This window comes from Macaca fascicularis, chromosome X, assembly GCF_037993035.2.
Source record: "Macaca fascicularis isolate 582-1 chromosome X, T2T-MFA8v1.1".
NCBI classification, from domain to species: Eukaryota; Metazoa; Chordata; class Mammalia; order Primates; family Cercopithecidae; genus Macaca; species Macaca fascicularis.
This window is the reverse complement of record NC_088395.1, coordinates 145,896,208-145,921,293: the sequence shown is the minus strand read 5'-3', so window position 1 is coordinate 145,921,293 and position 25,086 is coordinate 145,896,208. Positions and strand designations below refer to the sequence as shown.

The following is a 25,086-nucleotide window of genomic DNA, read 5'->3' as shown; positions in this document are numbered from 1 at the left end:
GCAAATGGTAGCTATTGTTCATTTACTACTCTTTCTCAGTCTGTTTTCATATTGGTGGTGGCAATGAGTTTATTGCCATGGAAGAGACTATCTTTCTGGCTGACATTTCGCTTTCTATTTTTATTTGTTTGTGCTGTTTTTGCCTCTTATTTATTTTTAGGAAACCATGTGAGAATAGAGGCATTTGCTCTTTTAAGCAGTTTATTAGCTGTGGTTCTGTAGTGCTTGGATGACATGGCACGTGTGTGCAGCCTGGTTCAGAACTCATATTCTTCTATTGTGTGTGAATACAAACCCCAGAGAGGTTGGATAAATGGATGTGAGAGAGCGTCGCTGTGAAATAAAGCTCAAGTGTTGGAATTGTTGCTGTTACACTCTGGGATCTGAAGTAAAAAATGTTTTCTATAAAATGGGAAAGCTTATAGATACCAATTTACTTAAATTTTAAACTATCATTAACCCCATAGGAATAACTAGTACACTTAATATAGTTTAAATTCCTGGAATGGTGATATGTATTCAAATCATGAAGGCAAAGACTCTCAGAGAAATAGTTTTTTAAAAAATTTTTTTAATTTTTAATTTTTATTTTTTTAGACGGAATCTTACTCTGTCGCCAGGCTGGAATGCAGTGGCATGATCTCGGCTCACTGCAACCTCCGCATCCCGGGTTTAAGCAATTCTGCCCCAGCCTCCTGAGTAGCTGGGACTACAGGCACGTGCCACCACCCCCGGCTAATTTTTGTATTTTTAGTAGAGACAGGGTTTCACCATGTTGGTCAGGATGGTCTCCATCTCTTGACCTCGTGATCCACCTGCCTCGGCCTCCCAAAGTGCTGGGATTACAGGCGTGAGCCACCGCACCTGGTCAGAAGTAGTTCTTAAAAGATCATTTGACCAGGCATGGTGGTTCATGCCTGTAATCCCAACACTTTGGGAGGTCAGGGTGGGAGGATCACTTGAGCCGAGAGTTCGAGACCAGCCTGGGCGACATAAGGAGACCCCCGTCTCTACAAAAAATAGAAAAATTAGCTGGGCATAGTGGTGTGCACCTGTAGTCCCAGTTACCTGGGAGGCTGAGGTTGGAGCTTGGCTTGAGCCCAGAAGATGGAGGTTGCAATGAGCCAAGATCACACCCCTGCACTCCAGCCTGGGCGACAGAGTGAGACCTTGTCTCAAAAAAAAAAAAAAAATCATCTTTTTTTAGCAGAGGCTTTACTCTGACAGGGTAGGCTTAAAAAATTTTGACCCTCTATTTGTAACTATTCATAAAGTATCTTAAATTTCAAGTTTCTTGAACTGTTACCAAAGAAAGTTTCCTTGTTAATAACTGCTTGTCAGGAAATTTTTATTTTACATTTGTGAAGTTAATTTCTGTGTTGTCACACAATGAGACAATAGGATGTTACATAGATTTTCTATATTCTTTCTGGAACATTTAACAACACATCTCCACACACTGATTTCCATGCTGAAAATAATTTCACAAGGAAATCATTCATTACGGGAGAAAAACCCCACATTGCTTAATCCAATTTAATTTACTGAAGGAACAATATTCACTTAAGTCCCCAATCTCTTCCTTCTTATAGAGGACTCTTGAATGTTAAAGATGAACTTTTACATATTCTTAAGGTAAAAAATATAAGCAAATCCCAAAACAAATGAATATGACTCAGAATTCTATTAATTTGAAATTTGGAACATAAAAACTAAGTTCCTCCTACCTCCGTTACTGACCCCTTCCAAACTCATGAGTATATAGATTTTTGTTTTGCTTTCTTTTCCTAGAATCACTTACTGTCACTGAGAATATACCATTAAATCTTATTCTAAAAGATAATCTATTCCAATCAACTATATGCCTGATTTTCCTCTCTTATCTTTACCACAGAGCAGCTTGGCCTTTGTTTGAACGCTATTAGTGATAGGAAAGGGGTTGTCTATCTTCCATGAAAGTCATTTCATCTACAGATAGTTCTGACTTTAGAACAAAGTGCTTCTTCATATAGAGTCTTTATAGCGCTCTCTCTTGCTTTCTGTTTGTCTTCTGTCTCTCTCTGAGGGGAAAAGCCAACCAACCAACAACTAACCGACCAATAAACTGACTGACCAAACCTGATCAAATAGGTTGCAGAAACACTGCTTACATGACCCGTACCCAAGGAGTCACAATGTGTACATGTGTATTTACTAGGAAATATTGCAGTGCGTTTAACCCCTAGTATTTCACAAACTTATTTGATTGTGAACTTTTGCATTTTCTCAGAACATCTGTCCAAACACAGCTTAGAACAGAATCTGGCATATAGTAGACACTCAATACATATTTGTTTAAAAGGTGAATGAATGCAAAATAAATCTTTAAAAGCTTTAAAGTACATGCAGTACTGAAGTGATCCATGTTCTGCATTTTTACAAGTGACACAGCCAGACTAGAGCTACTGATTGGATGGATATACCTTCCTTCTCTCTGTGAGCCTTTCGAAATCAATTCTTCATTTCCACACATTTTAGAACTTCAAAAATTCATATTTGGATTTCTAAGCTTGTATCCTCATTGGCACAACTACCTTTTCAATAGCACAATAAATATTAGTGAGGTGTTTGCTTGACTCTTTTGCTTTTTGATCATATGTAGGAATGAATTAATTGGAAATGCTTTTTTTGACTTTTGATTTCAATTTGTGTCTGATTGTGTTTGATTGTACAAGCACATGGATTTTCAGCAGAAGTCTTAAAATGAAGATTTGCTCCATTAGTTGTTTTAAAGGGTGTTTGTCAGGTTACCTGTCGAGTTACAGCCCTTTATTTGGCTTCTAAGTCAGCTCTTTTTTGGGCTTAGCAACGAGTTCAATGTAAGGAGAATGTATCCTTTTTATTTGTGAGTAGTTGAGTTTTCTACATAGGCCAGCTTGACAACCTTCCTATCAAACGTAAATCTAGTCAACAAGGAACATGCTGTAATGTGGACTTTATCCAGCTTTGATGATTGAGGCTTTTTATTTCTCATGCTCTAAGTTAATGCATTTAGGTCAGCAATGGGAGCATTATAAATTGTTTGTTCTCACTTTTATATTTCAGGAAAAAATCTGTTGGAAATTCAAGAGGGTCAGCTACAAAGCTGGGTGTAACTCAATGTCACAACTTTATCTAGAGTCAGTATTTTCTGTTTCTCTTTGTTCTCAGCAACAATCTTACCTTGTCCCTTGCAGCTGCTCAGTTGATAACTCTGTGGCTTCTATTGTCTTTCCTGTGTTATCTCCTTCCCCTTCGGTCTGTTTCCAACCCAGAACTTGATCATTTATTAAAGTGGTAATGTTTTCTCTTATAACTGTGATTTCATCCTTTTTCATTAGTATGGAAATGTTATTTTATTGGCACAGTTGTGGGCTACATTTTATGATAGAAAACATCAGTCTGTTTTTACATCTATGGATTTTACATGTTGTTGGATCTCATAGAATGTAAGGTACCTTAAAAAGCATTTACTGGCCAGACTCGGCGGCTCACGCCTGTAATCCCAGCTTTGGGAGGCCGAGGCAGGTGGATCACGAGGTCAGGAGATCAAGACCATCCTGGCTAACAGGATGAAAGCCCTTCTCTACTAAAAACACAAAAAATTAGCCGGGCATGGTGGCGGGCGCCTGTAGTCCCAGCTACTCGGGAGGCTGAGGCAGGAGAATGGCGTAAACCCGGGAGGCGGAGCTTGCAGTGAGCTGAGATCGCGCCACCGCACTTCAGCCTGGGGGACAGAGCGAGACTCCGTCTCAAACAACAACAACAACAACAACAAACAGCATTTACTGTACTGCCCTCATTCCTAAAGTGGGAGTAATGACCACAGCTAATATTGTACTGAATGTGGAAAAATTGAAGGCCTTTCCTCCAAGAACTGGAGCAAGACATGGATGCCCACTTTTGCCACTTTTATTCAGCATAACACTGGAAGTCCTGGCCAGAGCGACTAGGCAAGAGAAAGAAATAAAGGGCATCCATACTGGAAAGAAAAAAGGCTTATTAGCTTTGTTTGTAGATGACATGATCTTGTACCCGGAAAAACCTAAAGACTCCATCGAAAAACTGTTAGAACTGATAAACAAATTCAGTAAAGGTGCAGAATACAAAATCAATGTACAAAAGTCAGTAGCATTTATATACACCAACAGCAAACAATCTGTAAAAGAAATCAAGAAAACAATCTGATCACATTTACAATAGCTACAAAAATATAAAATACCTAGGAATCAATCTAACAAAAAAGTGAAAGATCTATATAAGGAAAACTATAAAATTTGATGAAAGAAATAGAAGAGGACACAAAATATTGGAAAGATATTTCATTCTCATGGATCGGAAGAATTAATATTGTTAAAATGACAATATTACCTGCAGAAATTTACAGATTCGATGCAATCTCTATCAAATTCCAGGGCATACTTCAGATAAACAGAAAAAAATTCTAATAATGTATATAGAACCACGAAAGACCTGAAATGGTCAAAGCAGTCCTGACCAAAAAGAACAAAGCTGCAGGCATTATACTACGTAACTTCAAAATTTGCTACAAAGCTGTAGTAACCATAACAGCTTGATACTGGCATCAGACAGACACATAGACCAATGGAACAGAATAGAGAACCCAGCTACGAATCCATACATTTACAGCCAATTCATCTTCGACAAAGGTGCTAAGAATCTACAATGGGGAAAGGAAATATTTTCAATAAATGATGCTGGAAAAACTGGATAACTGTATGTGGAAGAATGAAACTAGATCCCTATCTCTCACCATACACAAAAATTAAATAAAAATGCATTAAAGACTTAAATTGAAGACATGAAACTATGAAAGTACTAGATGAAAATGTTGGGGAAACTTTCTAGAACATTGGTCTGGGCAGAGATTTTTGTGCAACACCTCAAAGCATAGGCAACCACAGCAAAGATAGACAAATGGGATCACAGCAAGCTGAAAAGCTTCTGCATAGCAAAGGAAACAATCAACAAAGTGAGGAGACAATTCACAGAATGAAAGAAAATATTTGTGAACTATCCATTTGACAAGGGATTAATAATCAGAGTATATAAGGAGCTCAAACAACTCAATAGCAAAGGACCCAAATAATTCAATTTATAAAATGGGCAAAAGATCTGAATAGACATTTCTCAAAAGAAGACATAATATGAAGAAGTGTTCGACATCACTATCATCAGAAAAAAAATGGAAACCAAAACTACAATGACATATCTCACCCCAGTTAAAATGGCTTATATCAAAAACACAGGCAATAACAGATGCTGGTGAGGGTGTGGAGAAAGGGGAATTCTTGCACACTCTTGGTGGGAAAGTAAACTAGTACAGCTGCTCTGAAGAACAGTATGGAGGTTTTTCAAAAAACAAAACATAGAATTACCATACAATCCAACAATTCCGCTTCTGAGTGTATATTCAAAAGAAAGAAAGTCAATATATTAAAGAGATATTTACACTCCCATGTTTATTGCAGCACTATTTACAATAGTCAAAATATGGAATCACCGTAAGTGCCCTTCAACAGATGAATGGATAAGGAAAATATGGTATATATACACCATGGAATGTTATTCATACGTAAAACAGAATGAAATCCTCTTATTTGCAGCCAAATGAATGGAACTGGTGGCAATTATGTTAAGTGAAGTAAGCCAAACACAGACACACAAATACTGCATGTTCTCACTAATATGTGAGAGCTAGAAAAATGGATCTCATGAAGACAGAGAGTAGATTGGTAGTTACCAGAGGCTGGGAAGGGTAAAGGGGAGAGGATGAAGGGGAAAAAAGAATATGAATGTATTTATTACCAGTGAACTATACACTTAAAATGGTAAATTTTATATACATATTTTACCTCAATAAGAAACATAAAATAAAATAGAGGTAATGAGATGAGGGGTGGGGAGTGACTTGTTGAATATTACAGAGCAGCTAAGTGGTCAAGCCCACACTAGGCCCTGGTGCTCCCACTCCCAGCCCACAGACTTTTATTTTGTGTCCTGAAGCCTCTCTCATTACATGAGTGCTTAAATTGTAGAGTAAGTGGACATAGTTTCCATAGCTCTGCAAGAGTCTAAGTGGTATCAGAGGAATCAAGTCGTACATATTAATACTTCCAGATCTGCCACCTGACATAAAATACATCAATTTGTCTTTATCCTTGTTCCTACTGATCAAAGCAAGGGAGGGATTTGGGTCTCCTATTATGCAGGAATATTTTTATGTCTGATGCTCTCTCATTTAAAAAGTAGAACACGTTTTAGCTATTGCCACTTTTGCAGGCTCCTGAGGGGAGAGAGAGTTCTTGTATTTTTTGTATTGACCTCATTCTCACCCTTCTTCCATGGCTCCATGTCTAAAAATGTCAATATGTGACACGTGTTTGTAGCTGTTATAAACACATTCTTTTATCTGATTAAACATCTAGCTTGGAAAGAATCACTGCGAGTGTAAATGTGCATGCCTTGGTCTGAAGTATATCGAGTCTAAGTATATAAAATTACAAGACATTTTAAAGAAATGACTTTATGTCTTGACAAATTAGATATTTGTCATGGCATGCATCTTATGAAAATAAACGTCAATTAAAATTGCTTTATGTTTCAAATCGTGTGTCAGGGGATTGTCTATAACGGATAACCTATGCCACTGTCTATTATGGAACCATTGAGAACTTGTTTTTTTAAAATTCCCTTGAGAATTGTCTTTTATAAACCACATCCATGTGGTGTGATTTGAAGAGCACTAAGAAGGGTAATGCATCATCAGCCTGACACCACCAGAGACCAGGAATTTGAAGGTACTTTGTATCAGAGAGCAGGTGAAAAATATGGCTTCAGTAAGAGATGTGGAACCACAGGCGTTAAAACCGACAAGCCAAAATAGCCTAGTTTGATGACCTGTTTTCTTTTAAAAAGTTATCCTTGTACATGGACCAGAGGCAGGTAGTGTACTTTGATTTTTGGCCCCTATAGAGTTCACTAGAATTGAACATTGTAAGTTAACACTTAAGATCTGGGACAATCAAAGCACATTGAACAATGCTTGGACATTGTTCCATCTGTAATGATAAAAAATGAGTTAATACGCTACTTTTTATTGAACACCTACCATTATGCCAGGTATTTCACTTTTCGTTTGCATGGTACCTTGTGAGGTAGATATCATTATGCCCAGTTTATAGCTGAGGAAACTAAGGTTTAGAGAGGCTAACTAACTTGCCCATGTTTGCGTGGCCAGTAAATGAAACAAGCTGGATTTGATTCCATGTCTATCTAGACTCAGAAGCCTATATGGTTAACCACTTGTAAATGGGATAACAATACTTACCTTAGAGATTTTTTAAGGATTCGATGAGATTAAAAAATCCAAAAAGTGCTTTGTAATTGCTAATAAAGCTTTGTAGAATGAAAGGCATTATCAGGAGTAGAAGACTATCTGTTACAGTGTCTCCCCATGACCATCTACCCTTCAAATATATCCGAATGTCCTGGAGTTTGTGCCTTTGTCCTTGACTTTCTGGTGAGGGAGAGTAGTTTATGTTTTGGGCATAGATTCTGAGAAGTAGGTCACTGGTTCTCTTTATTCCGTGATATTTTCGAATGTGATTGCTTTGCCATGTAGTTGAGAGGAGGAAAGAGATCGGCAGTGTCTGTGGACACAGACCTGTGGGATTCCCAGAATAATTTTAGACAGTGAGAAAACATGTGTCTAAAATCATGTAAGGCTGTACCTTAACATGTATGTCATTTCTTCTATTTTCTTGTTTGTCATAGAAACTGATCTGCTCCTCCGTATAAAAGACATCAGCCATTTCTTAATGCAAGACATCGCTTTCTTGTCTGGTAAGCAAACTTTCTTATATATTGTCCAGATACATGACTTGATTAGCAGTTAGTTCGGTACCTATTATATAAATAGCTCTCGCTCTATATATAGAGCTATTATATATATTCATTTGAGAAGCACTATTTTAATAAACATTTATACATTGTGCACCTAGTTGCTAAACAAATGGACATTTAGAGAATAATTGGAGGTTTTAAGCATTTTAGATATATGAGTAAAAACGACCTTACCACTCTTATACATTTGACTTTCAGATGAGTCTTCAGAAATCTATGAGAGTTGAAAGTAGAATATGTCTCCTAGGTGGGTGCAGGCTGAGTGGGAGGGGAGCAGCTGAGGTAGCTTCTTTGATTACTCAAATGTGTATTACAAATGCTGGCAAGTTGCACCAAATAATCAGCATGCACTAAGTATTTTTTTTTAGGATTTCATTTACACATTATAAAGAAAGTTGATTTTTCTTAAATATGTATATACACTTGTATATAATTTTTAGCAATTATGGTAAAATCAATTTAACATACAACTTATCATTTTAACTATTTTTAAGAGTACAATTCAGCGGCATTAAGTATGTTTACATTTTTGTGCCACCATTGCCACCACCATCTCCAGAGTTTCAGACCTTGCAAAATTGAAACTCTATATCCATTAAACAATTACTCCCCATTTCATTCCGTCCTCTCTCTAGCCCCTGTTAACCACAATTTTACTTTCTTTCTCTATGAATTTGACTATCCTAGGTACCTGATGTAAATAAATCATATGGTATATGTCTTTTTGTGACTGGCTTATTTCACTTAGCATAAGGTCTTCAAGTTTCATCAATGTTGTAGCATGTGTCAGAACTTCTTTTTTAAGGCTGAATAATATTCCATTTTATGTATATTCCACACTTTGTTTATCTGTTCATCCATTGATAGATACTTTGGTCACTTCTACCATTTGGCTGTTGTGAATAATGCCACTAAATAGCATTACACATTTTTAGACACATAACTATGGTAAACCATCCCGTCCCTTTAGCTTCTGGTCATACTTTGGGGAAAGTTTTGCTTAGAAACAAGCAAATTACTTTCAGGTATTAGAGTAATTAGAATTACATCATTAAATATTATATTTATCATATTAAGCAGATAAAGAAAACTTACTGGTATATATTAATACGTTGTTTTTATAAAGATGAGTGCTTCTTAGGTATTGAGAGTACAAGAAACTATCTTATTCCTTCTAAATAGTTTAATTAATTCTCGGAAAAATGGCACCTACACGCTCAGTTTACTAAACAAGCTTTTACTTTATAAGTGATCCTAATTGGACACTTCAATCTGGCCTCTGCTTTTATTATCATTATTATTATTTTTAAAGACAGCATCTTGCTCTTTTGCCCAGGCTCCAGTGCAGTGGTATGATCATAGCTCAATGTAACCTTAAACTGCTTGGTTCAAGTGATCCTTCCACCTCAGCCTCCTGAGTCTCTGGAACTATAGGAGCGTGCCACCATGCCTAGCTAATCTTTATTGTTTGTAGCGAAAGGGTTTTGTTGTGTTGCGAAGGCTGGTCTTGAACTCCTGGCCTCAAGCGATCCTCCCATCCTGGCTTCTCAAAGTGCTGTGATTACAGGCATGAGCCATCGCACCCAGCCTGGCCTCTGCTTTTAAATTATTATAATTACACCTATGATAAAGCTTAATTAAAAATGATTCTAATTAGTGGTAACTGTGAATTAATGATGACTTAATTAATATGGCTTTATGTTTTATTTTATAAGTGGCATAAATGTGTGACAGTGTTAGTAAATTTAGCAGTGTGTTAGGTTCATTTTTAAGTTTTAGAGATTTTACTTAAGATTATCTATGTTTTCCAAACTGTGTTCTAAATAGAACCATCCTCAAGGCTTGCTGCACCCATCCAGATCTCTCTCTACACCTTTCCTTCCTTAACTGCTTTTTGTATTTGTTTTAAAAATGCATCTGCCTATAGCTTCCTTTGAAAAAAGGGTTCCCAATGGTAAAAAATAATTAAAACTTCCCAATTTGGAATATAAATATCTCTTTTGATCTCTTCTCACAAGTTTACTACCTAGGACGGTACTTGTAGGTGTTTAGTGGTAATAATCATTTATAGATTAGTCAATGATAATTTACTCTTATAGGAGCCTTGCCACCTTTCCTTTGATAAGTATAGTTTGCCTAAGTGCTAGATGGTTCTCTCCTTAACTAGAGTGCTCACCAGCTTGCTTGGCAAGTATGTAGTTATGTTATATTTAAGATATTTATTACATTAGATATTACATATCATTTATATTACTAGTTCTATACAGTACTCTACCTATAGAGGCCCTTTGTTTAAAGATTCACTAAATCTCTTGGTTCAGAATTGTACAATTTCTCCTTTGAGTTTCTTAAAAACTCTTCAGTGGATGCCATTATTCTCAATGATTATTTTCACTCTAGTCTTCAACTCTAGAATATCATATAGTGAAGATTAATAATGCTTTGATTTAATACTTTGGACTAGTTTGATTAAAAATAATTTGGGAATGAATACTCTCTCTCAAGTTTCCCTTGGTAAAAATTGAGGCAAATAATTAATTTGATCTTTTTCCATGTGCACTAGAGAAGAAAGTGTATTCTGCTTTTGTTGGATGGAGTGTTCTAGAAATGTCAATTAGGTCATGTTGGTTGAGACTGTTGTTCACGTGTACAATATCCTTGCAAATTCTTTGTCTACTTGTTCTATCAATTATTGAGAGATGGGTGGTGAAATTTCTGACTAAAATTGTGAATTTGTCTATTTCTTCTTACAGCTCTGTTTTTGCTTTGTGTATTTTGAAGCTCTGTTATTAGGTGCATAAACATTTAAGATTTTGTCCCATTAAGGAATTGACCACTTTATCATGATCAAATGATCATTTTAATATCTGGTAATATTTTTGACTCTGAAATCTACTTTGTCAAATATTAAACAGCTTTGTTTTGATTAGCACTGTCATGGTATATCTTTTTCTATCCTTTGCTTTTAATGCATTTGTAGTTTTATATTTAAAACGTGTGTTTCTTGTGGGCAGCATATAATTTGGTCTTTCTTTTTATCCAGTTTAATGATCTTTGACTTTTAATTGCAGTGCCTAGATCATTGACATTTTGTGTGATTATTCATATGGATGGATTTAAATCTACCATCTTATGATCTTATAAAAGCAAAATACAAATAATGAGATGGTAGATTTTTCCATTTGTCCCATGTGTTCTTTGTTTTCCTCCATTTCTGTCTTCTTTTGGGTTGAGTATTGTTATGATTCCATTTTATATCCTTTTCTTTTTCTTTTTTGGGGGTGGGGGGCAGGGAGACGGAGTCTTGCTCTGTCGCCCAGGCTGGAGTGCAGTGGCGTGATCTTGGCTCACTGCAACCTCTGCCTCCCAGGTTCAACCGATTCTCCTGCTTCAGCCTCCTGAGTAGCTGGGATTACAGGCATGCGCCCCCACACCCGGCTAATTTTAGTATTTTTGGTAGAGACAGGGTTTCAACATGTTGGCCAGGCTGGTCTCGTACTCCTGACCTCAAGTGATCCTCTGGCTGCGGCCTCCCAAAGTGCTGGGGTTATAGGCATGAGTCACTGTGCCCGGCCTATATCCTTTTCTATTGTCATATTTTTATTGCAGATTGAATTAAAAATATTTTTACATCTTTATTCACTTAAATTCAGCCAAATAAAAATTACAACTGAACTAAGAAAATTTCTATTAGTGAGCTACATTCAAAGACCACCTTGCAACTTTCCTCCTAAAATAATTCTTCAAATTCTATTTAGCACTTAATATTTATTGAGCATTCACTCTCTGTGTAGGTGCTAGGCTGGCTGCGGATGTGAACCTGAAACACATGTAAGGCTCATCTCTGCACTTTTAGGTGGCTTTCATTTTCAATATTTCTCATCCTTCAGGCTGCATAGAGGTCTATTGGGCTGGATGGAGAAACGGGGGAGAGACTGAAATGAAAGCCCAGAGATAGTGCAGCCATTCCCTCCCCAAGAACCCCTATGACAGTACCACTATTCTTGGTTCCTATGGAAATGGGCTTAGGGCAGCCTCACCTATGAGCCCTGGGATCCATGCTTTCCAGGGGTCAAGGTCAACCACTTGGTCAAGATACTGCTGGATGCCACTGCTCCAGGTTAATGGCTGCATGGGTCTGCGGGGAGCGTCCACAACCCTACACCTCTCCCTTGACCCCTACCCAGACTGAACATTGAATTTTAACCCACAGATAATTTGTGATCTTTCTTTGCATTAATAAAATTCCTATATCATTCCTGCCATCATTACTTTTGTTGTTTCTTCCATAAACACATTAGACCATCACCTATTTCCTATAGGGTGCTCTGTATCTTTTCCTGCTCACCATGACACTAAGAGATCGATTATATCAAGTTTTCCACTTGCTGTCAAGCCATCATTCACTTATTTTGAATTTAGGCTCGTTGGTATAGAAAGAGTTATTTCCCAACCCCTTGGTTGTCCAGATTGGGGAATCAGCCTTTTTCAACCATGTTTATTATATGCATTTCATGACATTTTCTTCTGACTATATTCATTCATTTTACTCTCTTTCTTTTAATTTTTTTATTGAGAAACTACTCTGCCACCTTTTAAACTTGAAGTGTCAGGAACTTGGAGCCATTTTGGTTTTATGTGGAGATCATCATCTTTATAAAAAAGTTGTGTTGCTGCAAAACAGTATTCAAATCTAAAATCCTCTTCCTTGCCTCGTTGTTATATACATTTTTAATTCAGTTGATTTTTTTTTCTATTATTGTAGGTGGCCGGGGAAAGGACAATGCTTGGATCATTACATTTCCAGAAAACTGTAATTTTAGATGTATACCAGAGGAAGTAATAGCAAAAGTACTTACTTACCTGACATCTATTGCAAGGTATAGTATTTCATTACGTTTTTTCAATTCGCTTTATATCAGATATCCATCTGAATGTCGTAACAGGAAAATGGCTTAATATAGCTATTATTATCATGGTGAATAAACAACTGACTTAACTTCAGAGTAGATAAGAAGTACAACTTAGAAGGAGAAGCTGGCAGCTATCTAAATTGTTACAAAAATTATACTGAGGATCTATGAAAATAAAATTGGGGATCTAGGAGTATTTGTTCCCACGGAAAAGAACATAGGTAGAGAATGATGGTCATACATATATGCTTTAATTTGCTTAAAAGGAAGTATTAGCAGCCAAGAGTGAGGACAGCCATTTTTCATTTCTTCTGAATGTAACGCAAGAAGACTGAATCTTAAGTAGATTCAATAGTGGTACTGGGAGATACGAGGAGGAATGTCTTGATATTAAAAATTGTTTGGAACTAGAATGCTTTAAAATGGAAAGTTTCAAAAGGTTTCTTAGAGATTTTATGTGTGTTAAAGACAAAATTTTCAAAGGAAGCATTTTCTAGTTGCTAACCCTGAAGAACAAGAGGACACAAATCTAGGATGATAAAATTCAAAGTCTCATGAACAAAAATCAAATCTCAGAAAATGAAACTTACAATGTACCTATTGAAGCTTGAAAGTGATCTTTTTAGGGCAAATAGAAGTTATATTTTCCATTAAACTGCATTTCCTCAGGAGCAGAGTTAGAAAAATAGATTTAGCAGTGTGATTTTGAATGAGTGAATGGATCATTGACTCATGATGAATTACATGGAAAGTTAAAGCTGATATCATGAAGGACAGTTATCTTTTGAGTTTTCCCACACGCAAAATTACAGTATTCCAAATCAATTTTAGTGACCTATCTTCATTACACTATCACTTTCCTATTTAAAAGATTGACATTAATGCTGCAAAAGAAATTTTAAATAGTGAATAAGGGAATATGTCTTCAAATCAGTTTTCTAAGACAGTCCTTTGTGATAGCTTTCCAATTCCAATTCTGTCTTCCGTCAAGACATCAAATGTAGATGAAATAATCAAAAATAGAACGAAGACATATATAACAAATTTGCATTATTATTAAGAAAAAGTTATTATTTCTTCTTATCATTCAGGCAAAATGGACCGGACTCCCAGTTTACCATTATTCTGGATCGAAGATTGGATACATGGTCTTCTCTTAAAATCTCTCTCCAAAAAATCTCAGTAAGTATCTATGCATTATACGATAACTTTTTATTTTTGTTTCATATTACACTTTCTGTTTTGGGAGGTATAGATTACTTTGGTAGTGATGGAGACAATAAAAATTGATGGAATATGAGGAGGGAAAGTAGAAGGAGGGGTTGTAGCAGACCCTAAGATAAATAACTCTACCCAAAATAAAACCTAGTAAGAATGAGTGAGTGGTTTGTGGTTCCAGTTATGAGTGAGAAGTGATTCATGGTTCTATGTGCCTTTCAGAACAAGGCAAGTTTTTATGGAATCTCTTTTTTTTTTTTTTTTTTTTTTTAGTGGAAATAGATGTGTTGCATACTCATCGAATGTGAAAAAATATAAAGAAGAAAGTTTAAAACAACAGTAATCCAACCACCCCAAAATAAGCAGTTTTTAACATTTTGGTGTACAACTTTCTAGATTTGTTTTATCCTAGGATAGGGTAGGGAAATGAGTCACATATAAAATGATATATCTTCCCTACTGGTATCTAGTCCCCAGCTTCCCAAGACCCAGAGAGAGAAACATTTTCTCTAATTAAAACAATGAGAGGTACAATTCTGCCCATGACCAAGATAATCTTTTACACTTTTAGGCTCACAAGGATATCACGAAATTGTTTGACACTTCACTTTCATAGATGAGGAGGGAGATGAGGAATCCCCGGACTCCTTCTGAGCTGGCAAGATTGGGGCTATCTGTGGAAGTGCCATGTGGCCAACTTCCTGTATTGGACTAGAATAGCTGGGAATCAATATATATTTTTTTTCTTTGAGATTCCAACATTGCCAGCCATCTGAAATTCTTACTTTGTCTCCTGACTAATTGAGGAGGTCACGCCCACCACAAGAAGTTGATTTAGTTGCAAAGGCAAAACAAAAATCTAGGTTGTTGGACTTCCAAGCCAGTGTTCTAGCACTCACAAGGTAAAATGAGTCAGATCATTATTCTTTTGATACCCAGAATGAATTATTTCTCCTTTTGGACAAATAAGCAAAAAGTGGTTTCCTGTTTATTTAACAGAGGTGTTTAATCATTAGCAGTAGAGACAGGAGTTAACATTAGATATACTCAAGTTACTAACATAAAATAGAAAAAACTTGACTTTGTATAGCATATTTGTGCTTTTTCAAAAGCGTTCACATTTATTAAGTATTGTTGATTCTCTTCATTTCCTGATTAAGTACTGCAGGTAGGTATCACTATAATTGTCTTGTAGATGATGAAATCACATTATGTGTACTTTGGAATGGTTACGTGATGAATCCAAGGTCAAATATCCAAGTAACCAAAAGAGCCAGAGCAAGAATTGAAATGTCAAGAATTCCAGTTGGTGATGGTTTCTATTATTTTCCAACTGGCTTACAAATAGACAAATAAATTCAATGTTATTTAGAAAAATGTAAAATTTCTTTTGAGAGAGTAAATCTGTCCTCCATATATGATTGAGCCTTGTCAGTGGGGCTAAATAAAGTAAAAGCTATTTCCCATGCTCTGGTCTTTTAGGATTGGTCCTTGGGCTTGTTGAGTAGACCTTGGTTTATGCTAATAATTGCTTCTCTTATACTAAATAGAGCACTGGTTGCATTAAAACATTTTTTTATCACCCAAGTTTTTTTCTTTTGGCCAACACTGCACCCACCTGATTAAATTAATTTTCATTTTGTGACTGGTTTGGCACATGACATTAGTTTTTTAGTAGAGTTTTATTTTTATTATTCAAAATAGGTGGCTTGTAACAGAGGTTCTATTTTTCATAAAAGATAAATATAAGATTAGGTCATGATCCTGTCATTTTGAAGTCAGCAGAGGGTAATTGCTTACTTACTGGAGAGTGATACTCCTCTTTCTGTATTCCCAGGGCTGCTTTCTCAGTGGAGAATTATGACCTATGCTCAGTAAAGAACTTGAATCTCAGGGTCCCTTTATTTTCATAACTGCCAAATTGATCATGCTAGGCAAGGGAGGGGTGCAGATGCTGACCACATGTAACTGGCTATAGGTTGTTTTAGATGTTTCTTTTTAAACATGTTAAATGTTTTTGCTTGTGGTATAGTTTCTATACTCATACTCAAGAGCACATTGATTACATCTCAACGATTAATAACTATTGTTTGCTGTTTGAAATAAAGGTAAATATTGAATGCAAGCTAATTTCAAATGCAAAAGTTGGCATTCAGAAAGGATTTCTAGTGAAATCTATCATCGTGTAGCTAGGTATAATTGCCTGTGGTGTATTATTTCAAACAGTGTCTGTGAAATAATCATACAATTCAATTTGAATATCTTTATTTGTAGATTTCAAATCAAATAAAAGCATTTAGGTTGTATTTCATAATTAATGAGAGGAGACTTTATTTTAGTTATACATTTTGGGGAAAGGTTAATTTAGGAGATAATCGTATCCATCTTAGAAAGTTTGCATGTTCTATTCTTTCTAGATTATTATCAGGACAAAATTTTGCAAACTATATCCTTTTATAAGGCTTAAACCCAGAATATAATTTAAGAACAGAATAAACAAAACAGAATTGAAATTTAAGTCACATACCAGGGTAGGATGAGAGTAAAAAGCAAGAGTTAATACTACCTTCACAAAGATTCTTAACATTCCACCTTAAAAATCAAACTGCACAGAGGAGAAAGCCAGTCCCATCAAGCCTGCTCCTAGGAAGAGAGCTGGGTTTTTTTCTCCTTCTTCCACTCTTAGGACATGCCTGATCTTCTTGAGCAGTCCAGCACAAGCTAATCCACAAGGGTCAATCAGGCTAAGTAATTGGAGGAATGTGTTAACTCTGAATTACAACGAGCAGAAGGGAAGGATCTGTCAGCTGACTAATCAGGGATAGTGCTCTTTTTTTTTTTTTTCTCCCCAGCGCTGCTGCCGCTGTGCTAATGGAAGCAGCTACGGCAGCTTTGTTTGATAGAGATTTTTGGCTGCCGTTTTTAAATACTACCCAAGAAGCAGTTCATATTTCATCAATGTTGCATTGACAATTGGAAAAGAAGAGTGTAATTGTGTATAGGCGAAATGGCAGAAGCAAATCCCCCGAGAGGCAAGATGAGGTTCAGAAGGAATGCGGTAAGGGCTCTGTCTGCACTCCTGGAAAGCCTATTCCCAAGTTCAAGTGCTGGGATGCTGCAGCATGGTGCTATAGCACAAACTGCTGAGTGGGGTTTTTAAGGACAGATGGAGAGAATGGAGACTTATATTTGCATGGATTGCATTGATGTGATTACTGTGATACTAACATAGGGTAATTTTCAGGCAATTGAGGGGGTAGAATATAATTTCAAAATCTAAATGTCATCAAGTTTATGAATGAGCACCTTAGTCATGTTATTCATTTAAGACTGCATGAACAATTTTGAATCATTGGACAGCATAGCTTTAAATCATGACTTAAAACAATATCTAACAAAAGGATTAATCCTTTCTTTCACCATGATCAAGTGAAGTATATTGCCATGGATAGGTCTGGAAGTGATTCCATCATCACTTAAAAATACAGCCTTTCCTGGGTGTTACCGTGTAAGTGAAAAAATGTAAAATCTGTAATGATTTGAAATCCTTATTGTTTCAATTATTTTCCAAACTTAAACTTCATAGGTACAAAATTGTCACCTGCTGACAACTTTTGTCTTTTAAGGAAAAAGACGGTAACTCACTTTTCAATATAGACTAGAATTTGGCAATCTCTCCTCTCAGGTACATTTCATGCAGTCTTTTACCTAAATTTTCCCTTCATTCACTTATTCATATGGTAAATTCCCAGCAAATTTCTAATGTGATCTTTAGATGTATTTTGGAGAAATGTTGAAATAACACTAGCTAATTTAATAAAAAACCAATCATCAAAAAGGCTTTAAATGCCACTCTTTTTCTTTCAAAGATTAATATAATGTAATTGATATTATGGTTTAAAATATAAACTTGCTCACTAATAATATCGAGATCACACACACACACACAAATAAGAAGGTAAAAATTGACCATAGGAAAAAAAACGACAGTTTGAATTAAAATTATGATAAGGAAAGTAAGACTTTTATTATTGTTGAATGACAGTGAACATCCATAGGTGTGTAAATGATTTATTTTCTAATAAAGCTCTTAGCACAGACTGCTATTTTAAAAACTATAGTTGGTTTTATTTTGACAAAATTATGTCTTTGGCTCCATACATGTTTTTATATTATGATAATATAGGTTCAGACTTTTAACAGACGATTTATGGTGCACAAGCAATGTTTGTGTATGTACTTTGCAGTATTGTAAGCAACTGATATTAGCACTTTTGTTATCAAAGGTAACTTCAGCTTTCAGAAAGTTTCTAATTTTATATATATATATATATATATATATATATATATATATTCTTAGTGCTGAACTTAGTTTCATGTCTATACACATGCATTAATATACACACAATAAATACAGCACGGGGTACTCATTGAATAGACATATGTAGCACTGTGATATATACAACATAAGTTACAAGGGTAAATATGGAATGGCTACTGGGCTGAAGGAACTCTCAGTCTAGTAGAAAGGGTAACACATGTTCGTAAATGACTATTTTGAAAAGAAATTCTGACTGGTGGAGAAGGCCTTATACAGGAGATGGCATATGTTTGGGTGTTAAGTAAGAGCATATGTAGCTGTTACCTTTCCTTGATTCTTTCCTATGTTTTTGTTTCTCATAAATGAATTAAGTGAGGCCTAGGAACAGATATGAGTGGGATTAATTGGATTAATTCTGAAGCCTAGAACTATAATATAAGACATATATGTTTTGCTTATATGGATAGGACTTGACCAGAGTAAAGAATTTGAACCTTAGCTAGTAAATAAATGGTTTCACCTTGAAGGGTCTCTGGAACTGGACTGATCCTGGAGGCTATGGATAAGTAGCATCTAAAAGGATGGTCCAGTGCCATTTGAAGTCCAAAAAAATGTTTGAACTAGTTACTTGGTAGAAATTTCAATGACTGTAGCTGAGTGAGAGAGAGGGGAGGAGAATAGATATATATGTGACAAAAAGAGCAAACCACAAGGAAGGAGTACTGCTTTGGGCTGTCCTCCTGGGGTCACTTGACAAGTTGCTTGGCAACTCATACTGTCTGTACTTTTTAAGGTGGGGATATGGGAGGAAGAGTGTGGAAGTGGCTCATACTGTTGCAAACTATTCTCTATAGCTTGAGGTCATGAGATTTTTTTCCCCAACATATTCTGCAGAGATGGTTCAGACCTTATCAAAGTCAAGTGCCTGTCAATATTTGTCTGATAGTAGATAAGAATACTTTCCTTTCGGTGGACTGTATATGCAAAATTGTTTCCAGCAACTTGTTTCAAATGTTATTTGTTCCATTTTGGAAACATCAAGGTCAAATCATCCCTGAATGGCAAACAGCAAATCTGAGTGTGCATTCAGTCTATGAAGTGTTAAGTGTCTAGAAAGAGTTTGCCCTTAGGATCCAGAGAGGCCGTACTACTGCTGCTTACCAACTGTGCTTCAGTTTGCTCCTCTGTAAAAAGGGAATAATATCTAGTTTACTGCAATGTTATGAAGGCTAAATTATATATATATATATATATATATATATATATATATATATATATATGTAAGAAGTCTGACACATACATAATGTCTTTTAGTCAAGGGTCTCTCTTATTGTTACTGCCTTTCTTTACCCTAATGGTTAAAAAAGAAAAGTTATAGGAACATAAATTATTCTTATAGTAAGTAACCAAACGTTTATGTTTTATGAGGTACTTTAAACATTCTAGAAGTGATAACTAGAATAACTGAAAAGTGTGCCTAGGCTGATGAATTGCCTCCCTTAGAGAGCACACACGAGAGTATTAAACAAGGTTAATTTCTAGACTTCGGTAGTGAAATGATGTATTTGGTTTATACCTGCTCTTGTTATTGTTGTTGTTACTGCTGTAAGATCATAGAACTAGGCAATCTGGCAGTACGTGTGAGTAAAAGGGAGTGAATCTGTTCTCTGGGAGGGAAAGATGAGAGGGAGCTTATTTTGTGCTCGTTACCTTGAAGAGCCAGTAAGAGCTGCTGCTGAGGGTTGGGGTGGGACCACGTTCGGTGATTGGACACATGGCTCCAAGTCCTATGTGATAGGCAGCTCGTTCACTTTTACTGAGATGTCTTTAAGCAGTCACATGCTGGAGCTCCAGAAAAATGTCTGCAAGAAGCTAAAACCAATGCTGTTTCCTCTCTCGTGCACGCTATTTTTTTAAAAAAGCAAAAAACACATTGAAATAAAACAAGACTAACCTTTGCCCAAACCCCTTTGTTTTTTTGACAGGTTCTCAAAAATGATTGATACTTTCAAAATCTCAGGTTTGATTTTGGGGAAAAAGAAATTGTGCTTTTTCATGTTTATATAACCATACAGATAAGAGGTTCTTAAAGCAGCATGCCCAAGAATTTAGAAATAAAATATTCCCAAGCCAAAATGGGAAAATTCACTGGTCTTGAGCTATATTTGCTGTGATATGTGCATCTGATACCCTATGCTGTTTGATTGTTCATTTAAATACTAGCTTTAAGATGGATTATCTTCAGACGTTTAGTTATTACAAATATTGGTATATAGAGAAAAAGTACTCTCTCTATATACCTATATGTGTATCCACATAGATACATACAAACTAATCTTAAATTTATATGGCTTGTCAGGTTAAAATTGCTCAAGAGTGTTCTGTCCCCTCTAGATTCTCATAGCCAGCAATCACTGATAAGGACGTCTCCATATTATTTATATTGATTGATGTTCAGATCTCTGAAGCCTTTTGGTTCAGAGGTTGCAAATTGTCCGTGCACAGATGTGTTTTGTTTAGACTATACAGCATTTTAACGAACTTTCAATTTATTTTCAATTTTTAAACATCTGGGCTTTGCATGACAATCTGGATTTCTGTCTTCTCTTGAGAAACCAAAGAGTTGGCAATGCTGGGCCCACCTTGCCACATGACAACATGTAGCTGGAACTGATTTATGAGTGAACTGACTTATGAATGCCCTCTGCTTTTCATGTTCTGCAGTTCACCATGGTTCCCACCACTTCCTGTTGCTCCTCATCATATAGGAAGAGTGTGAATTGCTATTTTCCACCTAATTTAGGCTGTTCGTTAATTAAGCCTACTTCACATTTATATTATCTACATAATACATGGTAGGCATTAAAGTTTGTCACCTTTGCTTTAGGTCTCAGGTTTAGATTCTCAACCAATCCAATCCTTGTATCATCCCTGTTATAACTTCTCCAAATGCCTCTTGTTGACTGAGTCTAGTTCTACAGGCAGGTGAATCGGGGTTTTAATTCTGCTACTTATGTGCTAGAAGGTATTGAAAAATTGCCTGACCTCACAAAACCTCAATGTATTAGTTCCCTATTGCTGCTGTAACAGATTACTACAAACTTAGTGGCTTAAAACAGTGAAAATGTATCATTACGGTTCTGGAGGTCAGAAGTCCAAGATTACCCAGTTGGGCTAAAAATCAAGGGTCAGCAGAGCTGTGTTCCTTCTGGAGTCTCTAGAGGAGAATCTGTTTCTTTGACTTTTCTAGCTTGCAGAGATTGTCCACATTCCTTGGTTTATACCCCTGCATCACTTTGACCTCTGCTATCACATCTTCTTCTCTGACTCTCCTGCCTCCCTCTTTTCCTAATGATTACATCGGTCCCACCATGATAATCTAGGATAATCTCCCCGTATCAAGATCCTTAATAACATTTATAAAGTCTGTTTTACCATATAAGATAACATATTACTAGGTTCCAGGAATTAGGATGTAGACATCTTTGGGGATAATGGCACTCAGTTTCTACAGTTGTGAAATGAGGACAAAAATAGAACCTACTGCATGTAAATACTTAGCACAATGTCATAATAGTGCTCTTTATGGGCATAATTCTAGTAGTGTGCATTCAATAAATAACATTTCCACCCCTGTCCAACCATCCAATCTCCTTTCCCTACCTTAAAGCTTTGAGAGGTCCTGAATATATACATATACATAAATATATGTATTTTTTGCTAAAGAGAAGCTATGAAAAGTAGTCATAAATGTGAGGTCTGGATTCACTTTAAAAGTATGACAGTTTGGCAGGCACCTATTATGGTCTGGGTTAAGTGAATGGGAGTGGGATTAAAAATTCAGGTATGTCTTATTCACATATGGGCACAAGGGATAAAAACAATACACCTGGTCTGAACTATATGATTTAGTTTTCTAGAAAAATAACTGACAAATCAAATGAATTGTTTGAGTGCCACCTGATTGCTCCGTTTGCTTAGTAGTTGTGTAGCTATTGCCTACAAGTTACTTAGTCTCCCAAATGGCTACTAAAATTGGGAGTAACTATTGGGTTACAGAATCCATGTGCTCTAGGAAGAAATGCAAAAAAGATTATAAAATTGTGCTATAACAAAAAATATCGTAAATGCAATTATGTAGTCAATAAATGAAGTTTTCAACCTTTGATGGTGCATTTTCTTTAAAAGCTCAAGTTTTTCTGGGCTTTTTGTGACAAATGAATTACTAAATATTTTGAAGGAATTAAGGAATGAGAATGTATGCTAAGATAATCAGAAGGTTTTACTTAAGAATAAGCTGATTAGAATATAGAATTATCTTTAGAAGCAATTTATATAGCTGTCAATGTTTGGGATAAAACACTTTATTAAATAGAGCAATAACAGGTTTAATAAAAATCCAACATAAAACCCCTGGCTTATGAGCAGCTGAATATCCCTACCCCTGCTTAAAATCACTTCCCCACTCATCTTGCAGACAGTGATTTTCCTTTTCTCTCCTTTCTTTGTACTTCGTTCCCTGCTATGTGATCAGCTGTCTCTGGACCTGGCTGCCGGTACAGCCTTGCTCTCCTAGGAATGGCAGAGTAGAGAGCAAGGCCTTACCTCAGGCAGAGAGTTGCTACATAGCTCTCTCTATTCCCATAGTATCCTCCCATCCCCTCCTCCCCCACACATAATTTTGGAGATGGGTGAGTATCCCTGGCTTGAAGTCAGCTCCAGGTTCTTGTATCCAGAGAATTCCAGATACAAGAGAATATAAGACTAAGGGAAGTCAGAGAGAGAAAAATGAAACCAGATCAACTTAGAATCCATGAAAGAATAAAAGTAATTTTGCTTTAAATGTTGCTAAAAATAGGCTGCTTTCAATTTCATTTAAAAGTGAAAAAGATAAACAAGTTCAAGGCAGGTGAGTATAATAATATAATGGGAATTTACCCAGGTAAAGAAAAAGGAAAGGCTTAACTCCCAAAATTAAGGGGGTAAAAATAAAATCTGTGCTTTCCACTTAAAAATAGGCCCAAAGTTCCCACAAGTCCCTGTCAGATCCTTCCCTTAAGCAAGCCTTTATCCATATCCCTAAAGTTTTCTACCCAAACCTGCTTGTCCTGAGGTCCAAGAATCCAAGGCAAAATTTTAAATCTGTCTTATTAATATTTTAGAGTTTAAAAAGTGCATTTTCATATCTTTTGCCTACTTTTTAATGGGGTTGTTTTTCTCTTGTAAATTTAAGTTCCTTAAATACTGCATGCTGTCACTAATAAGTGGGAGCTAAATAAGAACTTATGAACACAAAGAAGGAAACAACAGACACTGGGGTCCGCTTGACGGTGGAGGTTGGCAGGAGGGAGAGGAGCAGAAAAGATCACTATTGGGTACTGAGCTTAATACTTATGTGAAGTAATAATATGTACAACAACGCCCCGTGACACGTGTTTATGTAACCTTTGCATGTACCCCCAAACCTAAAATAAAAATGTAAAATGTGCCTTTATATTCATTATTTCTTTTAATCCCTGTAATAACTGGAAAATCCTTTTTTTTTTTTTTTTTTTTGGCAGAGTCTCACCCTATTGCCCAGGCTGGAGTGCAGTGGCATAATCTCAGATCACTGCAGCCTCCACCTCCCGGGTTCAAGTGATTCTCGTGCTTCAGCCTCCCCAGTAGCGGGGACCACAGGCGTGTACCACCATATCCAGCTAATTTTTTGTATTTTTAGTAGAGACAGGTTTTCACCCTGTTGGCCAGGCTGGTCTCGAACTCCTGGCCTCAATTGATCTTCCCACCTCAGCCTCCCAAAGTGCTGGGATTACAGGTGTGAGCCACCGTGCCCAGCTGGAAAATACGTATTATACCTAACATAAAATAAAATATACATTATGTACATAATAGAAGGTAGGATACACATTACCATTATAACTCTCTGTTTCTCTCTCTGTTTCTGTATACATGTTAATTTTATTCTTTTCAATGTTTCTCCAGCAGCAGGGCTCTTGGCCATCTGCTGCTTTTAAATGGCATCCTCAATGTTTCCTTCACTCAGTATTAGTTTGAAAATTCTAGGGCAGGACTTTTTTGGCCCTGCTTACATCAGATGTTCTGCTTATCTTTTTTCTTTCTCTTTTTTAAAGAGATGAGGTCTTGCTCTGTCACCCATGCTAGAGTGCAGTAGCACCATCATGGCTCACTGCAGCCTCAACTTCCTGGACACAAGCGATCCTCCCCCCTCAGCCTCCTGAGTAACTGGAACCGTAGGTGCATGCCACCATGACTAGATAATTTTTAAACTTTTTGTGGAGATGGGGCCTCACTATGTTGTCCATGCTGTTCTGAAACTCCTGGCCTCAAGTGATCCTCCATCCTTGGTCTCCTAAATTGTTGGGATTGCAGGCATGAATCACCATGTCTGGCCCTAATCATACTTCTAATCACCACTAATCATTGTGTGTTGGAAGGGCAGGGCCATGTAGGAAAATAAGAATTCTCATTTGGAACCAATGTGTAGAATAATAGAAGGGGGAGTAGTTTCTCGGATGAAGGGAGAGAGTAACAGTCATGGCCTCCTGGGGGAATTATGAGTTGGACAGCCATCCCAATGTATGTATATTGATAGCCATTATTTAATTTATTGATTTAATTTTATGCTCTTTTAATTTACTTATTTGTGCACATCATACTCATTTCTCTTTC

General features: G+C 36.5%; 1 protein-coding gene across 19 annotated transcripts in view; it reads left to right on the top strand.

The window, feature by feature from the left end:
- Positions 1-25,086, top strand: part of MCF2 (MCF.2 cell line derived transforming sequence) — a 95,487-nt gene that overhangs the window by 20,453 nt on the left and 49,948 nt on the right. For 11 of the 19 annotated variants that reach the window (XM_045383257.2, XM_074029046.1, XM_074029045.1 and 8 more), the window contains exon 1: positions 16,700-17,133. In XM_045383257.2, the coding sequence (XP_045239192.2) occupies positions 17,083-17,133 (51 nt within the window). In that variant the 5' untranslated portion in view covers positions 16,700-17,082. Of the gene's footprint in view, positions 1-7,645; positions 7,885-12,709; positions 12,825-13,948; positions 14,040-16,699; positions 17,134-25,086 lie in introns of those variants that run through there. The other 8 variants (XM_065538726.2, XM_045383254.3, XM_065538724.2 and 5 more) reach the window with 2 other exon arrangements.